General features: G+C 41.4%; 1 protein-coding gene across 1 annotated transcript in view; it reads left to right on the top strand.

Moving 5' to 3' along the window:
• Positions 1-24,004, top strand: part of LOC133139028 (inositol 1,4,5-trisphosphate receptor type 1-like) — a 108,002-nt gene that overhangs the window by 4,392 nt on the left and 79,606 nt on the right. The window contains 10 exon segments of the mRNA XM_061258267.1: positions 5,671-5,741; positions 12,786-12,901; positions 13,418-13,504; positions 14,793-14,951; positions 17,710-17,808; positions 18,404-18,487; positions 18,683-18,829; positions 18,994-19,089; positions 19,250-19,294; positions 21,111-21,265. Coding sequence (XP_061114251.1) covers positions 5,671-5,741; positions 12,786-12,901; positions 13,418-13,504; positions 14,793-14,951; positions 17,710-17,808; positions 18,404-18,487; positions 18,683-18,829; positions 18,994-19,089; positions 19,250-19,294; positions 21,111-21,265 — 1,059 coding nt within the window.

Here is a 24,004-nt window from a genome sequence, read left to right as displayed (position 1 = left end):
ATATAGGCCTAACAATGTGGATATTGGAATGGGGGGAGTAAGGGAGAACCAGGGCTAAAGTGGTCTTCCTCTGTTCTCTTTTGCTGGTTTTTAAGATCACTGGAGGATCCAGTTTCTGTTGTTGAGCTGGTTTCCTTTTCTTTGTTTGGAAAAGCAGTGGTTGGGGAACTGGATTTGAAATCTGAAGTCTCTGTCCCCCAAGGATTGATTTGGGGGTGGGGTGCCGTTGTGCCCTGGAGCAGGCTACTTGCCATGAATCAACAAGTTAACATGCAACTGTGTGCCTCAGTTGGGTAGGCTGGCATTTTGGCCTAAGCCTATGTCAACCTTGGATAGATCTGTGAAGATTTTAAACAAGGTAATCATTATTGAAGCTTTTTAGGGAGGCTAGTTAATGTGGACTTTAGAACTCCTCACTCTCCACATACATATGCCTCCTGAATTCTGTAGCAGCCAGATAGCTTTTGCACACACCATAGATTATAACAGTGATGTTCTGACTTCCATTGTGCAGTGCATTTCCTCATGTCTGAGTTTGGGGTAGTAATGTTTACATGGCGGGAAAAAAATAAATAATAACCATGACACGAACAAAAGTTGAAGTTGGACATCTGGTGCTGTGGAGGAAGTGCATCTTTTTCACACGTGTGCATTCTATGAGATACAGAGTGAAATCAGGGCTGAGTGACTCACTAGTATACGCAACTTCACTGGGATTCATTGTGCCTCATGCTTTCTTTTCGTTGTTTTAAGCTGACTGTCAGATAACAATAAAGCAATCTTTGCATGTAATAGTACATGTGAAATGTAATTACCTTGTTGTGCATGCTTAAAATTACCACAGGTGTTGGTACAATTTCAGATATTGGGGTATAATTATTCATAATTTGTGACAGCATTTACAGTATGATTGCCTGGTGGCCTTTTGTGTTTCCCAGACTGAAATCTGACACTTTGCTTCAGCATAGGCTGAAATTGGTGGGCAATTCAACACCATTTAAGTCACAGAACTGGACAAATGAACATATAAACAAATAAATGAAAAAGCAAAAAATAAAAGTGTTTGGGCAGGGTGGGAGGATTGCTGTAGGTCATGGACTGTATTCAGCCTAATCTTCACAAATGCTCTATAATAGGAAAATCAGAGGAAATGGGCTTAACTATGCTGGGGATCATGAAATGCTAACCCATCAGATTCACCATTTTCTGTTCAGGAAGAGGATAGGCTTAATTTTGGGCCAACAGATCTATGAATAACAATTTGACAGGAAGGCCATTCTGATGGATATGCTGTGTGGCAGTCGACCAAAAGATAATTATTTTAGGCCAGCAGAAGCTAAACCTGTCATCAGTGGTACAGCTCTTCCATCAGCACTTGGTGATTTCATTATTTTGTCAGGATATGTGAAAAATGTTCAACAGAATATGTGATTGTTTATTCAGAACTTATTGGAGTCTATTTTTAGTGGTCGTCTTTGGCTAAAACTGGCTCTCTCTGAAAATAAAATATACCGCTGTAGAATGTATGCACCTTTTTATTTAAAATGTACGTTAGTTCATTTCCATTCCTACACCATTTTTTTTCATTTTCTTTATTGAGTGCATGCTTTCTCATAGACTTGCAAATAGTTTGTAGATGGGGGGGGGGGGATGAAACGTACTGTACAGGTAGCCTTGATTTCTCTCTTTAGTCAAAAAGCCCGGTTTGAGTGTGTGATATGCATTGAGTGCTGTTGTCCTTCACAGCAGACCCAGTGCTTCCTCTCAAGCAAATGATTGACAGTTTCAGCAGGCCCTCAAGCTGCTCTTATAACTGCACTGCACTTATGTGTGTACAGTGGGGCATTGTGAGAAGCTGAGAGGTGTTTGTCTTCGACATAGAGACATGAATTGTGAGGTGGATAGCACCATGAAACAACTCATGCCTTGTAATTTAATCCATCCATCCATTATCTTAACCCGCTTATCCTGAATAGGGTCGCAGGGGGGCTGGAGCCTATCCCAGCATACATTGGGCGAAAGGCAGGAATACACCCTGGACAGGTCGCCAGTCCATCGCAGGGCACACACACCATTCACTCACGCACTCATACATATGGGCAATTTAGACTCTCCAATCAGCCTAACGTGCATGTCTTTGGACTGTGGGGGAAACCGGAGTACCCGGAGGAAACCCACGCAAACACGGGGAGAACATGCAAACTCCGCACAGAGAGGCCCCGGCCCAACGGGGATTCGAACCCAGGACCTCCTTGCTGTGAGGCTTGTAATTTAATATGCTGTTTAATTTTGGTTAATTTATACAGCTTGATATACATTTACTGCTTTCTTTCTTTTTTTTTGTTGTTGTCATTTAGCAGACTATTTTAGTCCAGAGTGACTAACAACCTCTAATGATTCAATTGCAATGTTATTTTGGGAATGAGGTGTATATACTATACATTCATTGTACATTTTTACATTACATTATATTACATTACGTTAATGGCATTTGGCAGACGCTCTTATCCAGAGCGACGTACCACAAAGTACAAAGTGCATACCCATAACCAGGGATAAGTGGGAAGACCCTAGAGGGAAGTACAATTTCAACTGCTACCTGCACAACAAAGATAAGGACCAGGGCCTATTTGATCATCTGTTTTTATTTATTTATTTATTATTATTAAAAAATATATATATATATTTTATAAATTTTATTTATCGTAATACCGCAACACGCAAATGTATGAACTGACCGCTTACCTAGCCAAACACTGCTTACCTAGCCAAACTAAACATCCTGATACAAGTAAATATCACAGAAAGACAACAATTAGCCTAAGGTTTACAGGGAGGTATGGAGGGACAGGGAGTGGTGCAGCTTGAAGAGCTTGAAGCTTGAAGCTTTCAGTTTGTATTCAAACCAACACTATCTACTGGAAATGCTATGGATGGAATTAACTGCTTACTGAGGGTGGTAGACTAAAACTATGTTTCTAATCAGAAGCTTGCCGTTTGAGATCCCATCTAGGGACGTTTTGAATTTTAGATGTCTTTGGACTTGTTGTGCACCTGTTCCTGGGGACATTGTAAGCTACTAGAACTGAGAGAAGACACTGGAAGTATTCCTGTTATCCCTCTTGCAGTTTTTTGTAACACAACTATCCTTCAAGAGAATTGGTTTCAGCAAAGAACCATAATTTCATGCATTTCCACAAGCTATTAATGGAAGGTGAAGAATGCATTTTATTAAATATGGTGAATAGTTCACAATTCTGTTCATTATGGATGCTGTCATTAATATAGACTGCCCTAGTCTCTTGGATTTAGTCTAAGTCTTTGCTCCTGAGTTGGAAGGGGACGTAAGATATGGGTCTTCAGTCTGTGGCAGAAGACTTTCTGTGCTAAAGATTCTGCTGTCCCAGTGGGTGGCAGCAGGTTGCCTTGAGGTTTTGCAATGGATGGAGCTAGCTGCAGGATTAAAAGGTCAATTGCAAGTGTGGTGAAGCTTTTCAATTATCGAGGTTTGTAACTTTGTCTGAGCAGTCACAGGTGGCCAGTTTAGTGAGGTAGGCCATGAACATGCATGGAGACCAGTGAGACGCGAACAGACATGATGCTACTATGGAGTAGTAAGTACTATGGCTTCTTTGGATGGTGCATAGGCAGTCTACATGCCAACACTGTTGCTACATGCAGGGGAAGAGCTCTGAATAGCATGTAGCATCTCCAGTACATCTCTTGCAGCATCTAGATTAAAGGAGATGATCGCAGTGATGAAACCTCTTAACTATTGCAAACACATTTGCCCTGACAGCAACCAGACCCACGTTAACATTCATTTAAACATCAAATTATTTATTCTTGTTCAATTTTTGTTTAGCCAACAGCAGACTTAGGCATTTAAAGTTTCTCTGACCTCTTTAAGCCTTCTGTTTTCTAGCTTAACAGATGAATTTGCATGATTTCTTATTAAAACAAGTGCATTTCTGAATGCCAAGTAGCTCATTAGTCAAGGCTTAAATTGTTCAATGTTTATAATAAGAATTAATTTCATACTTTGGAGTATAAAATAATTTAGAAAGTTGTCCCTTATTTCAATCTAATATATAGTAAACTGAAACCAAGCATAATGTCCTCAGCCAATGAACCTCTATTGTGACAGCACACTTTCCAAATGTATTAAAGTCAGAAGTTTACATTCACCTAGTCAAATCCTAGTCTTAGGTCAGTTCGGATCACAACTTTATTTTAAGAATGTGAAATGTCATTTGTTTTATGAAGTGCGGCAGTCCCTCACCCCCACAACATGATGTTGCTGTCTCATATTGTACCCATACTTAACGGTTGGGATGGCGTACTCCTAATTGACTTGCCAACACTATAGTTTGCTTGCATGAAATCTGTGGAGTGATTAAAAAATGAGTTTTAATGACTTCAACCTAAGCTTCCGTCTTTAACTGTATCTATATTTTTTTGATCACCTGCACAATGATATAATCTAATTGAGCAATCTTGAAAAGTTAGAATTATACCTACAGTTTTACATCATGCTGGATTTCCTCCTCTGTAAAAGTAATTATTTATCCAGTCCTCCCCCACTGCCATTTGACTTGGTATTCACTCTCTAAATCAGCTGCCTGCTTCTTAAACGGAACAGTGATTTCTTGCCTAATCTTGTCACCCTAGCAGATTTGTGCGTAAATAGCCCATGTCTTGTTAAGTCTGTACATTTATTTTACATTACATTGAGGTATTTCACAGTCATCATTACCTAGAGCTGCTTACACCTCCCTTTAACAGACATCCCAGCTCTCCCGGAAGGTCTGGGAGTCTCCCAGAATAGGTCACCTGCTCCCTGATTCCTGCAAGTGGGCAGAAGTCTCCCTCAAATCAGCAATCAGGAGCACAGGCGGAAGTGAAGTTTAGATATGCTCGTTATCATGGCATGAATTGAGAGGCAATCGCAGATTAAGTAACCGAAAAGTGCAGGGGTATCCCCCAGGTCGCCTGATCTGCTGCGGAAAGTCCTCTTGCACCCCCCCAGGTTGTGTACCGCACAATATCTGTATCTGCACTCCGTATGCTGAGATATTTATTTAAGTAATTCAGGGTGGGTGCCTTTGATACCTTATAACTCAAGTGCCCTGTCCGTTATGCCACCCTGTGCAGTAGGCTTCATCGCGACAGGAAATGTTTGACCAACAAAACTGATGAAGAAATGCAAATCTTTGTGACCGCAATGCATGCCCAAAGTTACTGAAACGTAAAGTTATGCAAATTAACATCCAAGAGCAATGCAAATGAGTTGACCTCAATCAATGTCAAGTTGCAGTTACATTTTCTCCTTTAATCTACTTCTATATAATGAAAAAACTGCCTAATCTTTATCAATACTAAGTGCACTCTTGTTTCTTTTTTCCCCACTCTTGCCCCATTAACCTTATGCATGTATTAAAGTTTTATTTTAGTTTATTAACATTCTATTCACAATAAATTCCCTGCATCAGTATATGTGGCCGTCCTAATGTAGTTTGCTTGATTGTAATTGTTAGCGAGTTAATATCCTATCATTTTCTTTCCTGAATGCATTTCATATGTTAGTCTAATATCTTCAGACATTTGAATAATGCATTTGAATTTGTGCAAGGTGCTTTTGATGGTCAGCTGATGCTTCTCTCTCCTTAGACTTGTGGATGATCGCTGTGTGGTACAGCCTGACACAGGGGACCTCAGCAACCCTCCCAAGAAGTTCAGAGGTAAGTACATGTGCTGTTATTGATGTGGGTTTTTACAGTTGATTTTTATTCAAACTAAGTGCTGTAGGCTATTGCATTCCTTCCATCCCAAATCCTGTCACAACTTGTTCTGTGGCAGCAGACGTCTGATTAAGTGACTTAATTAAGCGGGTCTGTGGTTTGATTCATGTGTAGATTTCTACATTAGCTGTGTACTTTAGAAACCGCAAAGTGGCATGACGAAATCTTAACCAACCTGGACAGGGAAGATTTAACTGTCTGTAACGTAGTACACCTATAGGAGAACTGTAAATTTAAGCTGTGCCTACCTTTAAGAGCATGGGCTTTTATACTTATATAGGTTGTCTTTTAAACAACATGTTTCTGTTAGGAATAATTTGTACTTCATTTGTCAACTTCTTGCTGACACGTTTTTACCTGGGTTAGACTTTGGTGATATTTTATCTGGAAATGCTTGTGCCACTTCAATACATATGTTGAACCCAACATGTTTTAGTGTCCAACATATGGAATTTAATGGAATTTAATGGAATATAATGGAATATATTGGAATATGATTGAATTTTGAGAATCTTTGCTGGCTTTGACTCACCACTGTACTCTGTAAAGGGGGGTAAACTGACCCTCCCTGACTGTATGCAGGCCGTGTACAGTTAGTTTCAAACTTTTTTAGATTTTTGGGGACCAATACTAAGCACTTTATTTATAAGATAAGTTGTTGTTGTTGTTGTTGTTGTTGTTGTATATAAATACAAGCAGAAGATTTGAAAATGGGCACCCCTTGGTAGGGCTGGCTCACTGAAGCATACGTTGACTTGTGGTATCTCTGGTGCATCATTGATACTCTGACATTGCTTCTCATCTTCATCAGCTATTTTGTCCAGCTTGGCCTGCCAGGATCCGTTTGGTGGGGCTTGCTCTGGGTGCTGGGTGCCTGTCACTGTGTCGGGCCCCTCCCTCTCATCTTCGGCGCCCATACCTGTCCTTGAACCCAACAATAATGTTGCAATTGAGTAGCTAAATTGATTAATGCCATGACTATAAACTTGTATTTGTGAGGTTTAGAATCATGAAATTGATGAGATGGGGCCATCGGCTATACATATTTTACCAAATACGTTTTATTGCTTACACAATAGTCATCAGCAACATACTGTATCTGTTCATTAGCATTTAAGTCATTTAATGTCAGGCTTCCTACTTATGAGAAATAAATCACTGTGTGCACATTGAAGTTCTCACCCTTGATCAAGAATTGTGGCCAAAACGGACAGTGGCTCTGACTCAATGTTGCAGAATCTTTTCTGGAAAGCGCCCAAGAGCATTTCCTGTGAGGTTTTCACACCGTGGTCTGTTTCAGCTCTCCTCTCAAGGAGATGTGTCAGTGGGCTGATGGATGGGATGACGGCATTGGCGGTAGCGGTAATTCAGCTGATCTTTCGTTAGCTTCTCAAAAGGTGCCAGGATGGGGAACCATATCCTGTGAGTGAAGGTGGCAGGCAATTCATAGTCTGCTTCGTACGACAGTAACGACCATTTATGTTACAGAAGACTCTAATATGTACATGGTCCTTTTCCACCAGGTGTCCATTCAAGTGACCATTGCCTATGATGTGTCTTTCTTTAGACGCTATATCAAATGGGATGTTGCGGTGAGACCATTTAATTCATGGGTAATGTGGCAATGCAGGCGGGGTAGGTTGGCATCCTTCAAGGACTTTGTAATATTTCTGATCTCATAATACTACATGCACTTTCTCTTGGGAGGTTCCAACCTTGTAGTGTGTCAAATGTGGTTGCCAAGGCCTCAGCAGTAGGGGGTGAGTGTAGGGTTATCTGTATCTGGATCAATATCTGTTTAACCAACTATGATCTGTATCCTCATCCGCACGCGGTGGGTCATGGTATAAACCGGAAATGGACAGGGCTTCACCCAGTAGCTGTTTGAATAGTCCCAATGTTTTGTATGATAACTTCTGAACTGTTTTACATGGATATTTGCAGTGAAGTGCATTGCAATGTCATTTAGGAAGGCCATTCGGGGGTTTTGCTATTCAAAATCAGGTGAATGTTTTGTAAATTTTGTGAAGTTTTAAATGGCAAAGAAATTATGAGCAAATTGGGTGGAAACGTAAGAAGAAAAAAGGTCAATATATACACTATGAAAGTCATAGGGTGAAAGGCATAGGCCAGAACTGGCACGGCTCAGTAACATGAGCAGTAGCATTGCCTTATCTTATATTGATCACAAGCCAGTCTATTGTTATGGCCTCTGACCATCTTTTGTTTTCTTACTCCTCAACCATAATGGCTTCCCTGTGGTTCATTGACACAGCTCTGGTACTCCTGTTGACAAACCTCAATAACGGACTGCAAAGGCAATCAAAAACCTAGCATCAAGACTAGATACTGAAAGCTTTCTTATACCTGCCCCAAGGAAGCAACTGAATACACCAGACGAATCAGAAATGGCTGAGAAGCCAACTGTCCAATTTACTTTTGGTCCCCTACGGATTATGTATAAAAATTATTTTTTTGATCTAATTAATTACACCGATTGTCCCATGGGACTCCCAGCCAATCAGCACTGGCGTAGTCAGAATTCTGTTCTGAAGCATGGGGACGGTGTTTGTTTCTCCTTTCACCATTTTACCACATAATTGGGCTGCTCATTGACATGTCATCAATTTTGAAAATGTAAATAGAAGTGATGTCCCCACTGGTGTTCTTACTACAATATCAGTGTGTGACAAGAGAATGATACAGGTCTGTTCTGGAATCCTTTCACTAATAATGAAAAAATACATTATGGTTGAAATGCACTACCATAGATGATGTGCATGGTTACAGTATATGGTTTTGTAAACTATTTCTCACAAGTAAGGCTATAGGCTGCTGGTTTCTGAGTGTGAGTGTGAGTATTTTCCCTCTTGACAAAGCTGCTGTTTTAGAGTAATGCTAACATGTCAGGAGTTACCAAAGCATCGGGAAATGTTGTTCTATTTCTGTCCTTTTTGTTAAAGCTATGGAAGGCATTCCCAAAAGGGTTTGTTAAAACTGTGACTTTATTTTTCTGGTTCAACAGTTACTACGGTTTCGCTTCGCCTTTTTTTTTTTTTTTTTTTTTGACAGATGGTTTCAGTTTTGGTAGCTGTGCTCTCCCACCCTTCCCCCACCTCCATTTTGGAGAATCTGGGTTGTAAGTGAAGCAGTTGATGCAGTCATTGTGACCAGAGACATTTCATGTCATATCATCTTTTATTCTAAAGTCTTTTGGCCGTTTTCCAGCATTCAGTTTGAGTTTGGAGGGCCTCTCTGGAGAAGTATGTGTACGATTTCCTTCTAATGTAAGCACTGGGGATTACACAGGGACCCTGCCCAACAAGTGGATCTGTGCCACCAGTCTTTTTTCTTTTCTTTTTTTATTGCAGTTGGAGTAGTGGATGCCTATGCCATAAAATGATATTTTCAAATTTCTACAAAGATCTCAAGTTCATAAGAGTGATGTTATGGCTGAAATTGAATTATTTGCTGTGCTGTGATATATCTGTGACCTGTGTGAAGTGTAGTGTAATTTTTTGGATCCACATTTTGTACCTCTGAGTTTCAGAAGAAATGGAGAAGATAGAAATAGATTTGTTTTAGCCAGATGGTGAAGTGGATTCCTTCCTCAAAGCCCAACATTGTTTATATCCATGTTGGCCATAAAAGCGTGGACTCTCAGCTGAATGGATGAGTCCATGCCATCATAGCCAACAGGAACATAAACAGTGTTGGGTTTTGGGGAAGGAATCCACTCTACTGTCTGACTAAAACGATTCTTTTCTCTTTTATGAAAGTGCAGACAGTCTAGCCTTTCATGTATACCAAATTTGAAGTCATGCAGTACATTTGATCTGTAAGGCCGTGGTTCCGCATTGCTGATTTGCAGTGGTCCTGTGTGTGAGTGACAGTTAGCACTGGGTCTTGGGCATGCCATGAAGAACCAGGAGTAGTCCTCACCCCTACTGTGGTTTTACCGTCACCCCTCATGTGAGTGCCAATCACATGCAAATATTTGTGAGCAGTGTTTAAGACTGTGCTTGAAGCTTGAAATATTTTTTCACCTTGCTCATCAGCACGGACTGTTTTACTTGTTTCTCCCCCTCTCATTGCTTTTCATATTGTGTTTAAAGTTTTAGGAAGACTCCTGCCAGCCTAGTGAATTGCATGGCTGATCTAGGCACACACACTGGTGTTCTCTTTGAAAGTGGAGTGCTAGTGTGCAGTGGTATCCAATAATGTCACAGTTTGAGTATTCTATGGGTGAGCTACAAGGCAATATTTGTATTGCCTTCTATGGGTGAAATTGATAACACATTCTCCTGTAGCATTAGGAATTAGCAGGAATTTAACTAATGTGGTCTTCAAAATATCTCTTTTAGAAAGTAAGCACCGTCTGACTTCCTAGGAAGTACACCATTACACACACTATGGGTAGCTAATAGAGGAGCTGTTTCTAAGCATTTCAGTGTTAGTTTTGTACCATTTACCATTTTTTATTCATTTAGTTTCTTTTTTACCAGTGATAATGACTTAATTAGGTGCTATTCTTACCACATATTTACATGCTAAATACCTAGTACTTGGGGAAAAGATGCGATAACATTGATTATTGTAATGACATATGACATATTCAATTTCTTTTTTACATATATTGTAATGACATATGGCAATGATAATAAATATTGATATGTGGACAGTTCTGCTTTAGGTACACTGCTAACATAGACCCCAGAGTATGCCCACTGAATTAATGAAATTAAAAAATAATAATAAATAAAGACATTTTTTTGAATTTTATTGAACAAATTGCACATGAACACCCAATCAATTTAACGGAACATCGATTCAAATGTAAATTATTCATTGCAGTTCAAGCATTCTTTTGTGATGTGTTTATCTTGCCTGTTCATATCTCGAAGACGATAAATATATGATATATTGTGCCGCATTACTGGGGGTCTGTTCTATTCTCTTCAAAGGTCACTGTTCAAGCCTTCAGTGGGAAATGACACTTAAAGACCGTATGATCGGAAAACATTGTATGCATATTCCTCTTGGGAGCTGAAATGTTGGTAATTTGGTATGGAAATGCTGGCAGGCTTTCCAAGGCTCAGGTAGGAGGAATCTGCAGCATTATCTCAGGACATTATGTGTGTGACCATCTCAGGATAGGTGTGTGCGTGTTGTATGCATGTTTGTTTTCATGTTCCCTCATGCATCGGGATAGGGGAAAGAGTAAAAGGAGGCATTAAGGGTTTTGGCTTATGCCCCATTCCCCCCCAATTCTCTCTCTCTCTCTCATGCGTTTTCCACTAGACCTACTTCTTTTTACTTTTATCTGAGGGTGATCCACGTAGAATGTATGTTGTGGTAGTTCCTCTGACTGGAGAGGGGCAGGGAGCAGGGAGCAGGGTGGCTACTCTGCAGAGTGTGTCCATCCCTGCTGGCTTCACTCGCTCTCCTTATTTGGTAAGGCTGCTGCAGCTGGAGATGAAGGGAAAGGGGGAGGATGGACAGATTGTTTTCTTCTTTTTTTCTTTTTCTTTTTTTTTCTTTGAAAGAGAACAAAATCCCATCTGATCTTTCATACAAGAGGAAACCAGGGCTATTTCAGTTCTGCTTTTGATGTCATAATACTAGCCACTGTAGCGTAGTGGCAAGCTACGCTAAAAGTTAGGTTAAATAGTTACAGTTCATGTTCCTTGGTGGGAGGAGGAGCTGAAACAAATCCGTTGGTTGTTGGCTCTTGATTATGGGGCGTAATTTTCATGTCAAACTCAGAAGTGTCAGAAGTCCTAGCAGTTGGCAAATGACATTCATTGCAATGGTAATGTGAAAAGCCTGGCAATGTTCATAGCCGTGAAGATAATAACCTGCCAAAATAGCTGATGTACTTGTTCCAAGAGCCATAACTCCTAATGATGTCCTCTGCATGAATGTTAAAATGGCACCCTTCATCACTACATGGAAAAAATATATGTTAATACATTAACAAATGCATAGTACCAGGTCATTATGGAGAATACCAGAAGAATGGGAAAGTTGGCTGAAACTTTATTATTTTCTTGAAAAACCAGTAATAAGAACGTATTCGGTCTGTGCTTCTCATTTCTTGTTATATATTGACCAGTAAGAATTATGCAACAACCACTCCTATCCTATTGTGATGCAAAAAAAATTATTATGCTGCATTTGCCTCAATCCTTTGTACTTGTACATTGTTATTGCTAGCCTATATAATCTGTGTGCTACATGGTATTACTGCTACGATACATGCATGTTGCATTTACTCTCTGGTTGGTTCCCATTTTGGCAGTGAAATATGCATGCTTTGTCCAGTCTCCTTCATTCACTACAAATACTGTATATGGACATACTACTCTGTAGAGTGCATTAGCCCTAACGGCTACACTATAAAACAAAAGTACACTACAGCACAGCCTGAAGTTCAAGAGAGGGTTACATGTTAACAAGGGGCAAACCATATTGTATTATGCACGCACACAAATATGTGCACACACGTGCGTTTGGTTTCTGATTTATGAAGGCACTCCGGTTGGACAGCCAATGGCAGAAGGCCCTGAAGTATGGTGAAAAGATTATTGGGCTGCAGTAACATTGTGAGCTAAAGTCCAGAGAGAAGTCCCATGCATATTGTGGGGGAAACCGCGCGATATTTGTGGGAGTCCCCAGTGGCATGTTTGCCCTGGTGCTCATGCATAGCGCAATGTCAGTTGTAGCGATACTATATGTGCTGTGTCTGTGCATCATTGAGTCTGTTGGCTCTGTGCCTCTGTAATGTCACGTATTTGGATCCCTTCTTTGTCAGTAGCATCTGTGCTTTACCAGTTTACATTTTATATTCTGGTTTGTTGTCACATTTTTCCACGCTTGCATTTTTCCAATATCGTACATCAGGTATAAATTTACCTAAGCTTAAACCTTTGACCTATGTTACCTTTCTCTAAAACACATGTGCTGTGTTGTGGTTCTCTCTAGACTGCCTCTTCAAGCTGTGCCCCATGAACAGGTACTCTGCACAGAAACAGTTCTGGAAGGCGGCAAAACCGGGCGGTAACAGCACTACAGACACGGTACTCCTCAACAAACTGCACGTGAGTGGCCGTTTCTCTGCTCCTGCACTAACAAAGGGCAGCCACCGCCGTGTTTTATCTGTAAATCAAGCCACTGCAAAAACCATTTCAGACTGTAATACTTTAACAAATACTTTGGTTCTGAGAGAACTGCCCTTTCTGTGAATTCTTAGTGTTTGTTTGTCCAGAGTCAAATATGGCACCAGGCCTCATAATTATGAGTTACAATAAAAATAATTTCAACTGGTGAGAACAGAACTGGTATCAACTGGTGAGAGTATGTTTGAGCAATACAAATAAGGAATTCTTTGCTGACTCTTTGCTCAGTAGAAATAAGAAAGAAAAATATTTGGTGTGCTAAAAATCTTGGACTGTTAATTCAATTCTTTAAATTGTCTTTCTGTGTACTGTTTCTACTCCATGGCCTTGAATGATGTGAAAATGGCGGATTTGTATAAGTTGGAATGGTAGTGTGTCTGAGGGAACAGAACCACAGGAGATCTGTCACTCACTGGTCATTCTCTCCCCCTGTCGCAGCATGCTGCAGATTTGGAAAAGAAGCAAAATGAATCTGAAAACCGAAAGCTGCTGGGAACGGTTATACAGTATGGAAATGTCATTCAGGTGTGTGCATTCACATGCGTGTGTGCATGCGCGTGTGTGTGTCTGTGTGTGCAATCACATGCGTTTGTGCGTGTGTGAGACTGTGTGTCACTTTGTGCGTTCACGCGTGTGTGTGCATGTGTCTGTGAGAGAGAGTGTTTGCACGTGTGTGTGTGTGTGTGAGAGACTTTGTGTGTTCACGATTGTGTGTGCGTGTCTGTGTGCCTGCCTGCCTGTGTGTGTGAGACTGTGTGCGTTCGCGCGTGTGTCTGTGTGTGTGGCGGTCGCTGTGTCCGAGCACTTGGAACGGCAGTCCTCAGGATTAGTGCTGCATCAGGACTGGCCCCGCACTGATCCCATGCCACCGCTCACTGACATATCCTCACAGTGTGGGGCCATGTGGCCCCCAGTTTATATTTGGCCCTCCTCTCATTGGCCCTTCACTCCAGCACTGGACTGAACTGCTGCCAGCACACATTCGCCAGGCAGACAGAGAGCAGAGGAGCCTTTCTGCCAGCAGACTGTTTACACTGTTTCATTAGCCCTTTTCCACAATCTTTTTGTAGGCCTAGTTAAGTGCAGCCCATATTTTCCAGTCAGGCAGGTTTATTGCAGTCTCAAGGCGAACGGTCCGATATTCCTCAATGTCATTTGTTTGCTGTGGGAAATTCATATTTGTGGTACGAAATGACACATAAAATTGTGTCCATGCCTAATTCCACTTGTGCCATGGGAAATGAATGGGAGCAGGAAGGTCTTCCTTTGCCCATGATGGCATACTTTGAATACTTGAGTTTGGTTTGCAATGAGAGAGGTTACTCCGTCCACCTCCCTGTGGTTGGGATTGTTGACAATATCAAACCGGGGGATAACGACAAGAATGCGTTGATGTGGTTTTTGAATTTTAAAAATAGCACACTGACTTGGGAACATTCAAATGAGCTATTTGTGCCACTCTTGATAGCATATTTTTCTGGAGTATCCTTTAATATCATAATTATATACTCGTAAGTGGCTGAGGTTCATGACTGGAACCTGGAATGTTGGTGGTTCAAGCTCTGGTGTCACCACAATAAGGCACTTAACCCAACATTGCACCAGGGGGGACTGTCCACTGCTTGGTCTAATCAACTGTAAGTCGCTTTGGGTAAAAGCATCAGCTAAATAACACATTATTATGAATTATTATCATGTTTAATATACACATTTGCTGTGCTCTGGAAGTGAGAGGTAGCCCCTTTAGACATGTCTGGCTGTTGTCAGTGCATGCTGGTTTACCTCTGGTCTGTTGGACTCCTCACTGCTGCAGATGCTGCATCTGAAGAGCAATAAGTACCTGACGGTGAACAAGCGTCTCCCCGCCCTGCTGGAGAAGAACGCCATGCGGGTGATGCTGGACGCTGCGGGTAACGAGGGCTCCTGGTTCTACATCCAACCCTTTTACAAGCTCCGCTCCATCGGCGACAGCGTGAGTCCCCCCCGTGAGCCGAGGTCACCCCAGCGCTCATTTCAGAGTCCCCTCTCCTCCCATCAGTGCCGTTCCTATTGGGCGACGGAGAAGCCCTGTGTGGGGTTACCTCCTGTTAGGAGTGCAGGTGTACTGCAGTGACACAAGGGCCTAACTCCAAGTTGATGAATCCAAAAAAAAACGAAAACAAAAATACATATATATGGGAGGGGCTATGAAAATGGTTGGGCACTCCAAATTGCAGGATAGGAATTGTTTTTCAAGAACAGTGGCCGCCCTAAAGCTTTGAAGCTACATCCACATATTGCACTTTCATATAAGACTTGCAGGCTATTCTGCACAATGCAGGGTGCAGTGTACATTGTGACAGTTTTGCAGCAGCATAGCATTTGCTTTGAAAAGAATTTACTGTGTGAAAATGTTCCTGTGTTCCTTGTGTGACAAGTTGCTGAATTGAGTTTTATAATTATTAATGTTAAATCTCCAGGCTCAAAGTTCAACATGGTTTTTCCTCTTAGGTGGACAATTGCCTGTTTCATTGGGGAAACATTCAAAAATAAAGAAGTCAGAGAAATATGCTTTGTCAGTCAAACTCTCAATATTCAAACCACAGGTCACGTTTTTTGAGTGTTGTTTGAATATTGGAATAACACACTGATAAACTGGCTCAGCTGGACTGGATCTGCTTTTTCAGAAACTTGTGTGTATTTTCCTGCTTCGACGCCTTCCTTAAACACCCAATGTGTAATGCCAGCTGACAGTTCAGTAGCGCTGGTTGTATTGCCCTTTGCTTATGTTGTTGGGGTTCCTGAGTTGTGTGGGTTGATTGGACAGCGCTAATGCTGGTAGAAGGCCTGTAATCCCATTTAAATAAGGCAGCTCCTTCTGTTACTTGTTCTTCAAATGGTTTGTTTTCCCCAAACACTATAAAACATCTTCAAGGAAATTCTCAGGATTCCGTGTGCACCGTCATAGTCCCTATATGGCATTTCAGCGGGACGTGGAGATTAAAGGCTTGACTTCTTCATCCTTTCCGTCAGCACCTGCTCTTTTGGAGCTGGAGGGCTCGTACTGAAGAGGATTGCTCTTTTGCACAATGTCTTTTGCGTGTTGTTTTCCAGACTTTCTGAGCCAATACAGGTTTCAGTCCTCCACTTTTGATATGGCACATTGCCCATTTAATTTTGCGGTCTCTGGCTACTGAGCTCTGGTCAGACGTAAATCTGTCTAAACAAAAGTCCTTGCAACTTTCTCCCTAGAATGACTCAAGTTGTATTTTGTACCCCGTTGGTGGTGCTAGGTTGTTGCTTTGTTGGAGATTCTGTATTGTTTTTAGAATTTTTCTTGGACTGGAGATGGAGATGAAATTTGAAAATGTGTGGGTTATTTAGCTATTGTCTATTATTGGTGATGACTAGTTATGGAAGCATCATCGGGTCAAAGTTCAATGAATTGGGTAGTATTATGTTGTTGTGTAGTAGTATGTTGTTGAACCAGCAGGTGGAGCAGTAAGACACTGTTTTGTGTTTTGCTAATGAGTTGTGTCTGGTGGGCTAGTAGCAGATATTTTGTTACAGTATACCTATGGCTGGGTAAATGGCAGGTATGAGCTTCAAGGAACAGGTTGGCGAGTCACTTACTATATTGGTGAAGCTGTCTCAGGTAGATCATGAGCAGGTGTGCTGGAAAAAGGCTGAACTGTGCTAAACTGCAGCCAGTTCTGAACTGCAATCACTAGCAAAGACTCTAAGTTCTTTCTGTTGATGGTGACTAAAGATTATATAAGACAGTTTTTTGAGATATTAAGAGATACCACATCCATCCATCCATTATCTTAACCCGCTTATCCTGAACAGGGTCACAGGGGGGCTGGAGCCTATCCCAGCATACATTGGGCAAAAGGCAGGAATACACCCTGAACAGGTCGCCAGTCCATCACAGGGCACACAAACCATTCACGCACACACTCATACCCATGGGCAATTTAGACTCTCCAATCAGCCTAACCTGCATGTCTTTGGACTTTGGACCCGGAGGAAACCCACGCGAACACGGGGAGAACATGCAAACTCCACACAGAGAGGCCCTGGGATTCGAACCCAGGACCTCCATAGAAATTGTATTTTCATTACAACAGCAGTATGCAACTGTTTTTACATATTCACATTATGTTTAGAGAGATGCTATACTTTCCAACACTATAGCAATTCACCAGAGTAGGCTCTTTTTCTTTTTAAAATTTGTTAGTGTTATTTTGGGAGCGTCATCTGTTCTGGTGTGAATGCTGAGAAGAGATTCAGAGATTCTCTCTCACTGTCTCTCTCGGTCTTTCTCTCTCAAACAATGAAAAATATTGCTCTGAGGAAAAGAAAAGGCTTTGTTGTTCACTATGTAAAAAAACCAAACCCATAATTAATGTCTCAGCGATTTTGGCTCTAACTTCCAGATAGAAATGCAGGATGTCTTGCATGGCTGCCCTGAACAGCTCACCTGGCTTTTTCTGGGGCACTTCGGGACCTGCTGGACTATCTGAAGCTGGTTCTGGGGTTTCAGCAGTGAGACTATATGTAATTATAATTTGGGGGAGCTATCATATGGTCAATGCTGTTGACCAATTCTCTGTTATTTGTTCATTAATGTTCCACCCATGGAGTTCTCAAAGCCTCTCTCAGCTATCCTAAGGTTTCACTATTCAGGCACAGGAGGCAGTGCTGTGCGTGTGTACCTGTGACAGCAGTGTGTCTTGCTCCACTACTAGGTGGTCATTGGAGACAAAGTGGTCCTTAACCCTGTGAATGCTGGCCAACCACTACATGCCAGCAGCCATCAGCTGGTGGACAACCCAGGATGCAATGAGGTATGTCTGCTAAACATGGTCTATTCTCGTGTGATGTGTTATACTTGCATCATGCTGAACCAAAGACCAATTTAATATTCAAACGCAACATGCATAAACTACACCCCACGGTTTATATACCAAGTTTTAAATGTGGTAATGGCCCGTTTCATTTTTAATATGAATTACTTCCTAGGTGGAAATTATCCTGAATGGCTATGAGGTTTCCTGGAATAACCTTACCAGATTCCATAACTTTTAAGATCATGCTTTTTGTCTTAATAGGGCTTTTCGCCTAGGAAGAGTGAAATGCTGATGTAGCCCACATGCTGTAATTATAATTACATTTAGCCTTGTGTATAATATCTTGTAAATCTGCAGATGCTCAGTCCACTGACAATGGGGAAATATTTAATCGTAATTAGACTTATCTGTCATGCTTCATTAAATTAAGTTTGAAGGATTTAGCAGACCGCATGTGAGATAACAGTGCAGATGATATCCTTGTTCAGCACACACAGTACTGTGTTATGTCTGGGTTTTGATTAATTGTCCATCCATCCCCCTCATGTGATTACAATCCTGAACAATACTGTATTCCCTGTTTGTGCTTCAGGTGAACTCTGTGAACTGTAACACCAGTTGGAAGATTGTCCTGTTCATGAAATGGAGTGACAACCAGGACATAATTTTGAAAGGGGTACATTTTATTTATTTAACTTTTTTAGGTAGGGGAAACCAATTAATTGGAAAAACATCTAGTACAGTTTATTACTATATTAGAAGTACATTTAATTCTTGGCCTCTATAGTGGTGCCTCTTAGAGAAGTCATTTTTAAGAGATGTTACTGAGGTCAGCTCTGACCTCCTTAATGCATTTCCTGCCTGTTGTCAGGGTGACGTGGTGAGGCTGTTCCATGCTGAGCAGGAGAAGTTCCTGACTTGTGATGACCACCGTAAGAAGCAGTACGTCTTCCTCCGGACGACCGGGCGCCAGTCTGCCACGTCGGCAACCAGCAGCAAGGCATTGTGGGAGGTGGAGGTGAGCAGGAAGCGGTGGAGGTGAACAAAGCTCAGACATGACATCAGGAACATCATTCATGTCATTTCGTTTAACGGTGTGCGTAGCAGTGAATGGGTGCCTATCGCCCCGTTGCATTTCGGCTTTCTTGTGGTCATCAGTCTTACCCATTTCATTGGTATCAGGTGGTCCAGCATGACCCATGCCGGGGTGGAGCCGGGTACTGGAACAGCCTGTTTCGTTTCAAACACCTGGCCACGGGACACTACCTAGCTGCCGAGGTGAGTCCGGGCTTCAGGGCCTATCCATACTGATTATTAGCATTTTCTGTTAGCATTCATGAACCTCATAAAAAGCCCTGTTTTACTTCGTATTTATTTTACCATTGGCTATGTGTGTGTTTCTGAAAAAGTACACCGCACAAATATTTGCTTCTTTCAGGTGAACCCAGATTATGAGGAAGAGTGCCTTGAATCCCGCTCCTCTGTAAGTGTGTGCATGCGTACGTGCATTTATGCCTGAGTGTTTGTCCATGTGTGCGTGCATGCATATGCAGCATAGTTAGATTATCAGATATGAACGCTGGTCTCTTCCTCTTGCAGTACTCCTGTTAACTTTGTTCTGGCCTCACATACTTACAACTCCCATTTCAAAGCCTGGCCACCTGGTTTCATATCAAGCTTTTGTATCACACCCTGAAAGACTAAAAACCTGGTGAGAAATAATTTTAGTGGATTCCAATTTTTTCCCAAGTATGAAAAAAGATTTCAGTTTAAATTACATTTGAATTCTCTTATAATTATGACATACAAAATACATTTTGTTTTAAGTTTGAAGCATTGTTCTGAAAAATGTAAGGTAAAACCTTTACAATTACCGTTAAAATTAGAAAGGGCTTCCAATGTGACAATTGATTAGATGGATTGTTTCTGCCACCACTAGGTGTCACTGTAAATTTTGAAATGGTGGGATATTCAAAGTGTTGGCAGAGGCTGCATTACAGGACTTCAACCACAGATGTCAGTGTATGACCAAAAATGTTTTATTTTATTGGATTCCTTCCTGCTCCTATGGTTGACAATGGATTTTGATCAAATAGGAAATAGAATGCCTTTAGTTAAATGTCTCTTAAATCTTTCAATTAGCAATCAGGAAATGCTTAAAATATTTATTTCAGATGGTTGAGGAACACATTTTGGGTAGCCTTCTGTTAAAAATGAATCCATATGTAATCACTTTCCAAATTAGCTTAAAATGGTCACTTCTTGAATATTTTAAATATTATTTAATCATGAATTATCCCCACTTACAGGTGTAGCAAATGTCATCTACTATGCACATAAAGGATAGAATTTTAGGGGGGAAAAAATCATCTCAAGCAATCCAACATCACAGAAACAGTAGAAGTTCATGTGGGAGTTATTGGACTGCATGTTCAATTTGAATATTTATTTTTTTCAGTTATTTCCCAGGAAATTGTGACCGCATATTTCATTGTTTGTTGAAAACCAAATGACAATGTTGTGCCGCTCTACAAAATGAAGGTTCAATTTGTCACACTTCAGGGGTCGGGAGGCATGCTGATTTCAGGAATAGATTAAATTATGTTTATATTGTTACAGTATATTATATTATTATAAATTGAATTATATGAAGGGGGGAAAAAAAAATCTAATCCAATTATGGCTCAACTTTGCAACTTCAAAATTCCCCTCTGTCAGTACAATAGTCCTCTTTGAGGTTCCAGGGTCCGTAAAATTCAATAAAGCCGTGGGCCCTATTCCCATGAAGGTCACGGTCTATCAAATTCAGAAGGGAAGTGGATCTGTTTGGGATAGATGTTGAGGAACAACTTGTATGTTGTTGTGAAATAAGGGTCTCTTACTAGCGCTCTTCGACTGCAGAGACTCCTCTTTGTTACCATCTATGAAATCTGTGCTATCATCTACCAATTAAGCACACATCTGATTTTATGGCCTAAAGATTAATGCATTACTAAGAAATTAGACCGACGAAAGAACATTGCTCACAATATTGATGATTGTATCCTCCCTATCCCCCAAGGCCCTAGTCCGTTTAGACTAGTTAATACTATACCAAGTATGACCGGATCAAGCGCAATGAGAGCAGATCAGTCTGAATTCATGCCAGCTTTCTCTTCTGCAGTGGCCATTGTGGCATGTACTGTATGGTTATTGTACAGCCTGTTATCAGGCTACTATTGGGCTGTGCAGTTTGTTCTTAATTGGTGAATTTTGTTGTGAGACCCTAATCCTCTGTCTGTGACCCCCCCCCCCTCCAGCTGGACTCTGACCAGGAGGCCCTTCGAGCCCGTCTCCGCACCACCCAGGAGAAAGTCATGTACACCCTGGTCTCTGTTCCTGATGGCAACGACATCTCCTCCATCTTCGAGCTGGACCCTACCACTCTGAGAGGGGGTGATTCACTCGTCCCCAGGTAGGACTTTACCATTACCGAGTGGCTTACATGTTATGTGGATGTTACATATTGCAATATAATGTTAATCTTTATCTTAATCTTTTAATATAATCATGAATATATTTCGCAGCAATGTATTTAAAAATTTTGGGAGATCAATTGCTGCATCAACTGCATTATAGTATGTCATGTCACCTTTGATGTAATTCTGCAAATAGTGTTTTTGTTGTCCAGCTTCCATTTAAAGTTGAACCTAGTCTAATGCTATTCATTTCATTTTGCACTTCTGCTGTGTGTAAAAATGTAGTTCCATCGTCTGCAACACCATACTCATTTCAGTCAAAAAGATGGACGATATCCTGTGCTATAGGAGACAAGGCAAGGGTAATGCGAAGCAGTGATTCCAGAACTTCTGCTCTCATAAAACAAATGAGTCACTGTTTAGCCATCCAAATCACAGCTGATGTAATCCTGGCAACCAATCAGATCTGTCGTACGCTGTGACAGCCAGCAATACGGCATCACACATCTTGTGACAACTATGAGCATAATGAAGTAAGGCATGCACATGCCACCCCAGAGTAGGATGTCCCGCCCCCCCTCCCATCTTATGTGATGAGGAACACCAACCGAACAGAACGTTGTCATCAAATAAAATGCAATGGAAAATATCAATGTCACTTAGCAATACAAGCCCAGTTTCATTGGAGAATTACTTTTTCTTATTCTTGTGGGAGTCGGTATTACCTAGTGTACCATGCTTTTGTTTGGGTGTGTTTACTGTTCACTGTGTTTACTCATTCACTGTTGGGGTGCTTGGCCTTTATTCAGGCGTAGGCTTGAGTACAGCTGCCACCAGACGTGCTACTCCCAGAACTGAAGACTGAGGTGACATCATCATCTTTGATCTTGGAAACATTCTGGTTTGAGGTTTTTGCTGGTTGTTCATCAGAACTGCTGGTCTGGTGATGCAGGTGCTTGGCTTCCTACGTATGGCGGTTTTGCTTTTCCTGCGAATGAATGAGTAACCATCAAAGGTCACACTCATTCTTTGCTTTATCATTTATTTGCCATTACCGTTAGTTGCATAGCAGGGTATAGCTCATTCTGTTACTGCATTTGCAAAGCCTGTCTTTACAATGCATGTACTAACATACTGTAGCTTATAGAAGAAACCTTGAGTGATTCACTCCCTCTGTTTTATTTGGATGACCAGAATCCAAAATTAAGCTTCCTATATCAAATCTCGCCATCATTGGTCACCTCCATCCTGTATTGGTACAGTCTTGTGTATTCTGAAGAATTGGAAAAGGAGTTTGTGTTGCACACACTCTCGTTGATTGGAGGTGGAGGGACATTTCAACAAACCACACTGACGGCTCAATGTGTGTCAGAAAAGTCCCTGATTGGGGGAAAACAACCTGGTAACCATGGTGCCCAGGCGATCAGGAGCTGACGCACAAAAGATCTATAGATTATGTTGCATGGCGGTGCATAAGGAAAGCCTACAATGCACCCCATTTGAAGGGAGTTTTTTTATTTTTGGTTTACTGCCCACACAAAGCTTACGCAGAGTCATCTGCAAAGATGTTGATGCATTTTCGTATATTTTATTTTGTTGGTATAATGTAGAAAATGTATTTCACATAGTGTTTCTTATTTTAATCCTGTCTGCCGTCGTGAACCTGCACTACGTCGTACTACAGTCGATGCTTGGATTATGAATGTGGTCAGATCAGGTGTAGCAATATGCTCTCATAAACGTGAATGATGAATTGGATCGAATTGAATTGGATCTTGCTTACTATTGTTGGTGTGAGTGTGTGCTTGTGCATGTCTCTCTATGTGTACTTAGGCATGCATACCTGTGCCTGTGCACATTCTTGAGAATGTGTAGGGTCTACTGACTTAGAATGGTTGCATTTTGAAAGTACACGTATGGAAACAAGTTCAATCTGCTTTTTTGCTGTCATTTATGGTCATATTTATTTTTCCTTAATTACTTTGTAATGTGCTTGTTTGATTTTCAAAAAGCTGTTTGATTCTTTTCAAAGGTGGTTATGTAATCTACCATTAAATCCCTGTGAGAGTCTCTCACTTTGAAATCATAAATTACTGAGCAGGTTTGATTTCTATTTGTTTGACACCTTGGGAGGTAAGCTGTGTTTCTGAAGTAACTGTGAGTTGCCAGCACATGTATCTCTGCTCTGATAAAGCATTGCCCCTCATATTATATAAAATAACCTTACCCTTAAAGATGCTGCAGTGTGCTTAAAAACAAAAGGTTTGGCAGCTTGCCAATGTGACACTGAAAGGTTATTCCAGGGAAAGGGTTTTTGGGAGTGGGGCTGCGTGTGGCAAACGGAGGTTGGTCCCGTTCATGCCTGAAACATGTCGGGGCACCACCACTGCACCCTTAGCGCAGGTAGTGTAGGCGGAGCTTGTGTGCAGGGAACAGGTTTTTGTTTTTTGCTTTTCCTGGCCATAAATCTGATTTAACTGAGCATTAAGCAAAATAAGCTTTAATGGTGTGTACATGTCTTTGCAACTAATTTTGGATATGAATTTACAAGAGAGCGGTACGGATGGTGCAGTGGGTAGCACTGCCGCCTCACAGCAAGGAGGTCCTGGGTTCGAATCCCTGTTGGCCGGGGCCTCTCTGTGTGGAGTTTGCATGTTCTCCCCGTGTTTGCGTGGGTTTCCTCCGGGTACTCCAGTTTCCTCCCACAGTCCAAAGACATGCAGGTTAGGCTGATT

The sequence above is a fragment of the Conger conger genome, chromosome 10 (assembly GCF_963514075.1).
Source record: "Conger conger chromosome 10, fConCon1.1, whole genome shotgun sequence".
In the NCBI taxonomy this organism is placed as follows: domain Eukaryota; kingdom Metazoa; phylum Chordata; class Actinopteri; order Anguilliformes; family Congridae; genus Conger; species Conger conger.
The sequence above is the reverse complement of the archived record's forward strand: the minus strand, read 5'-3'. Positions and strand labels throughout refer to the sequence as shown.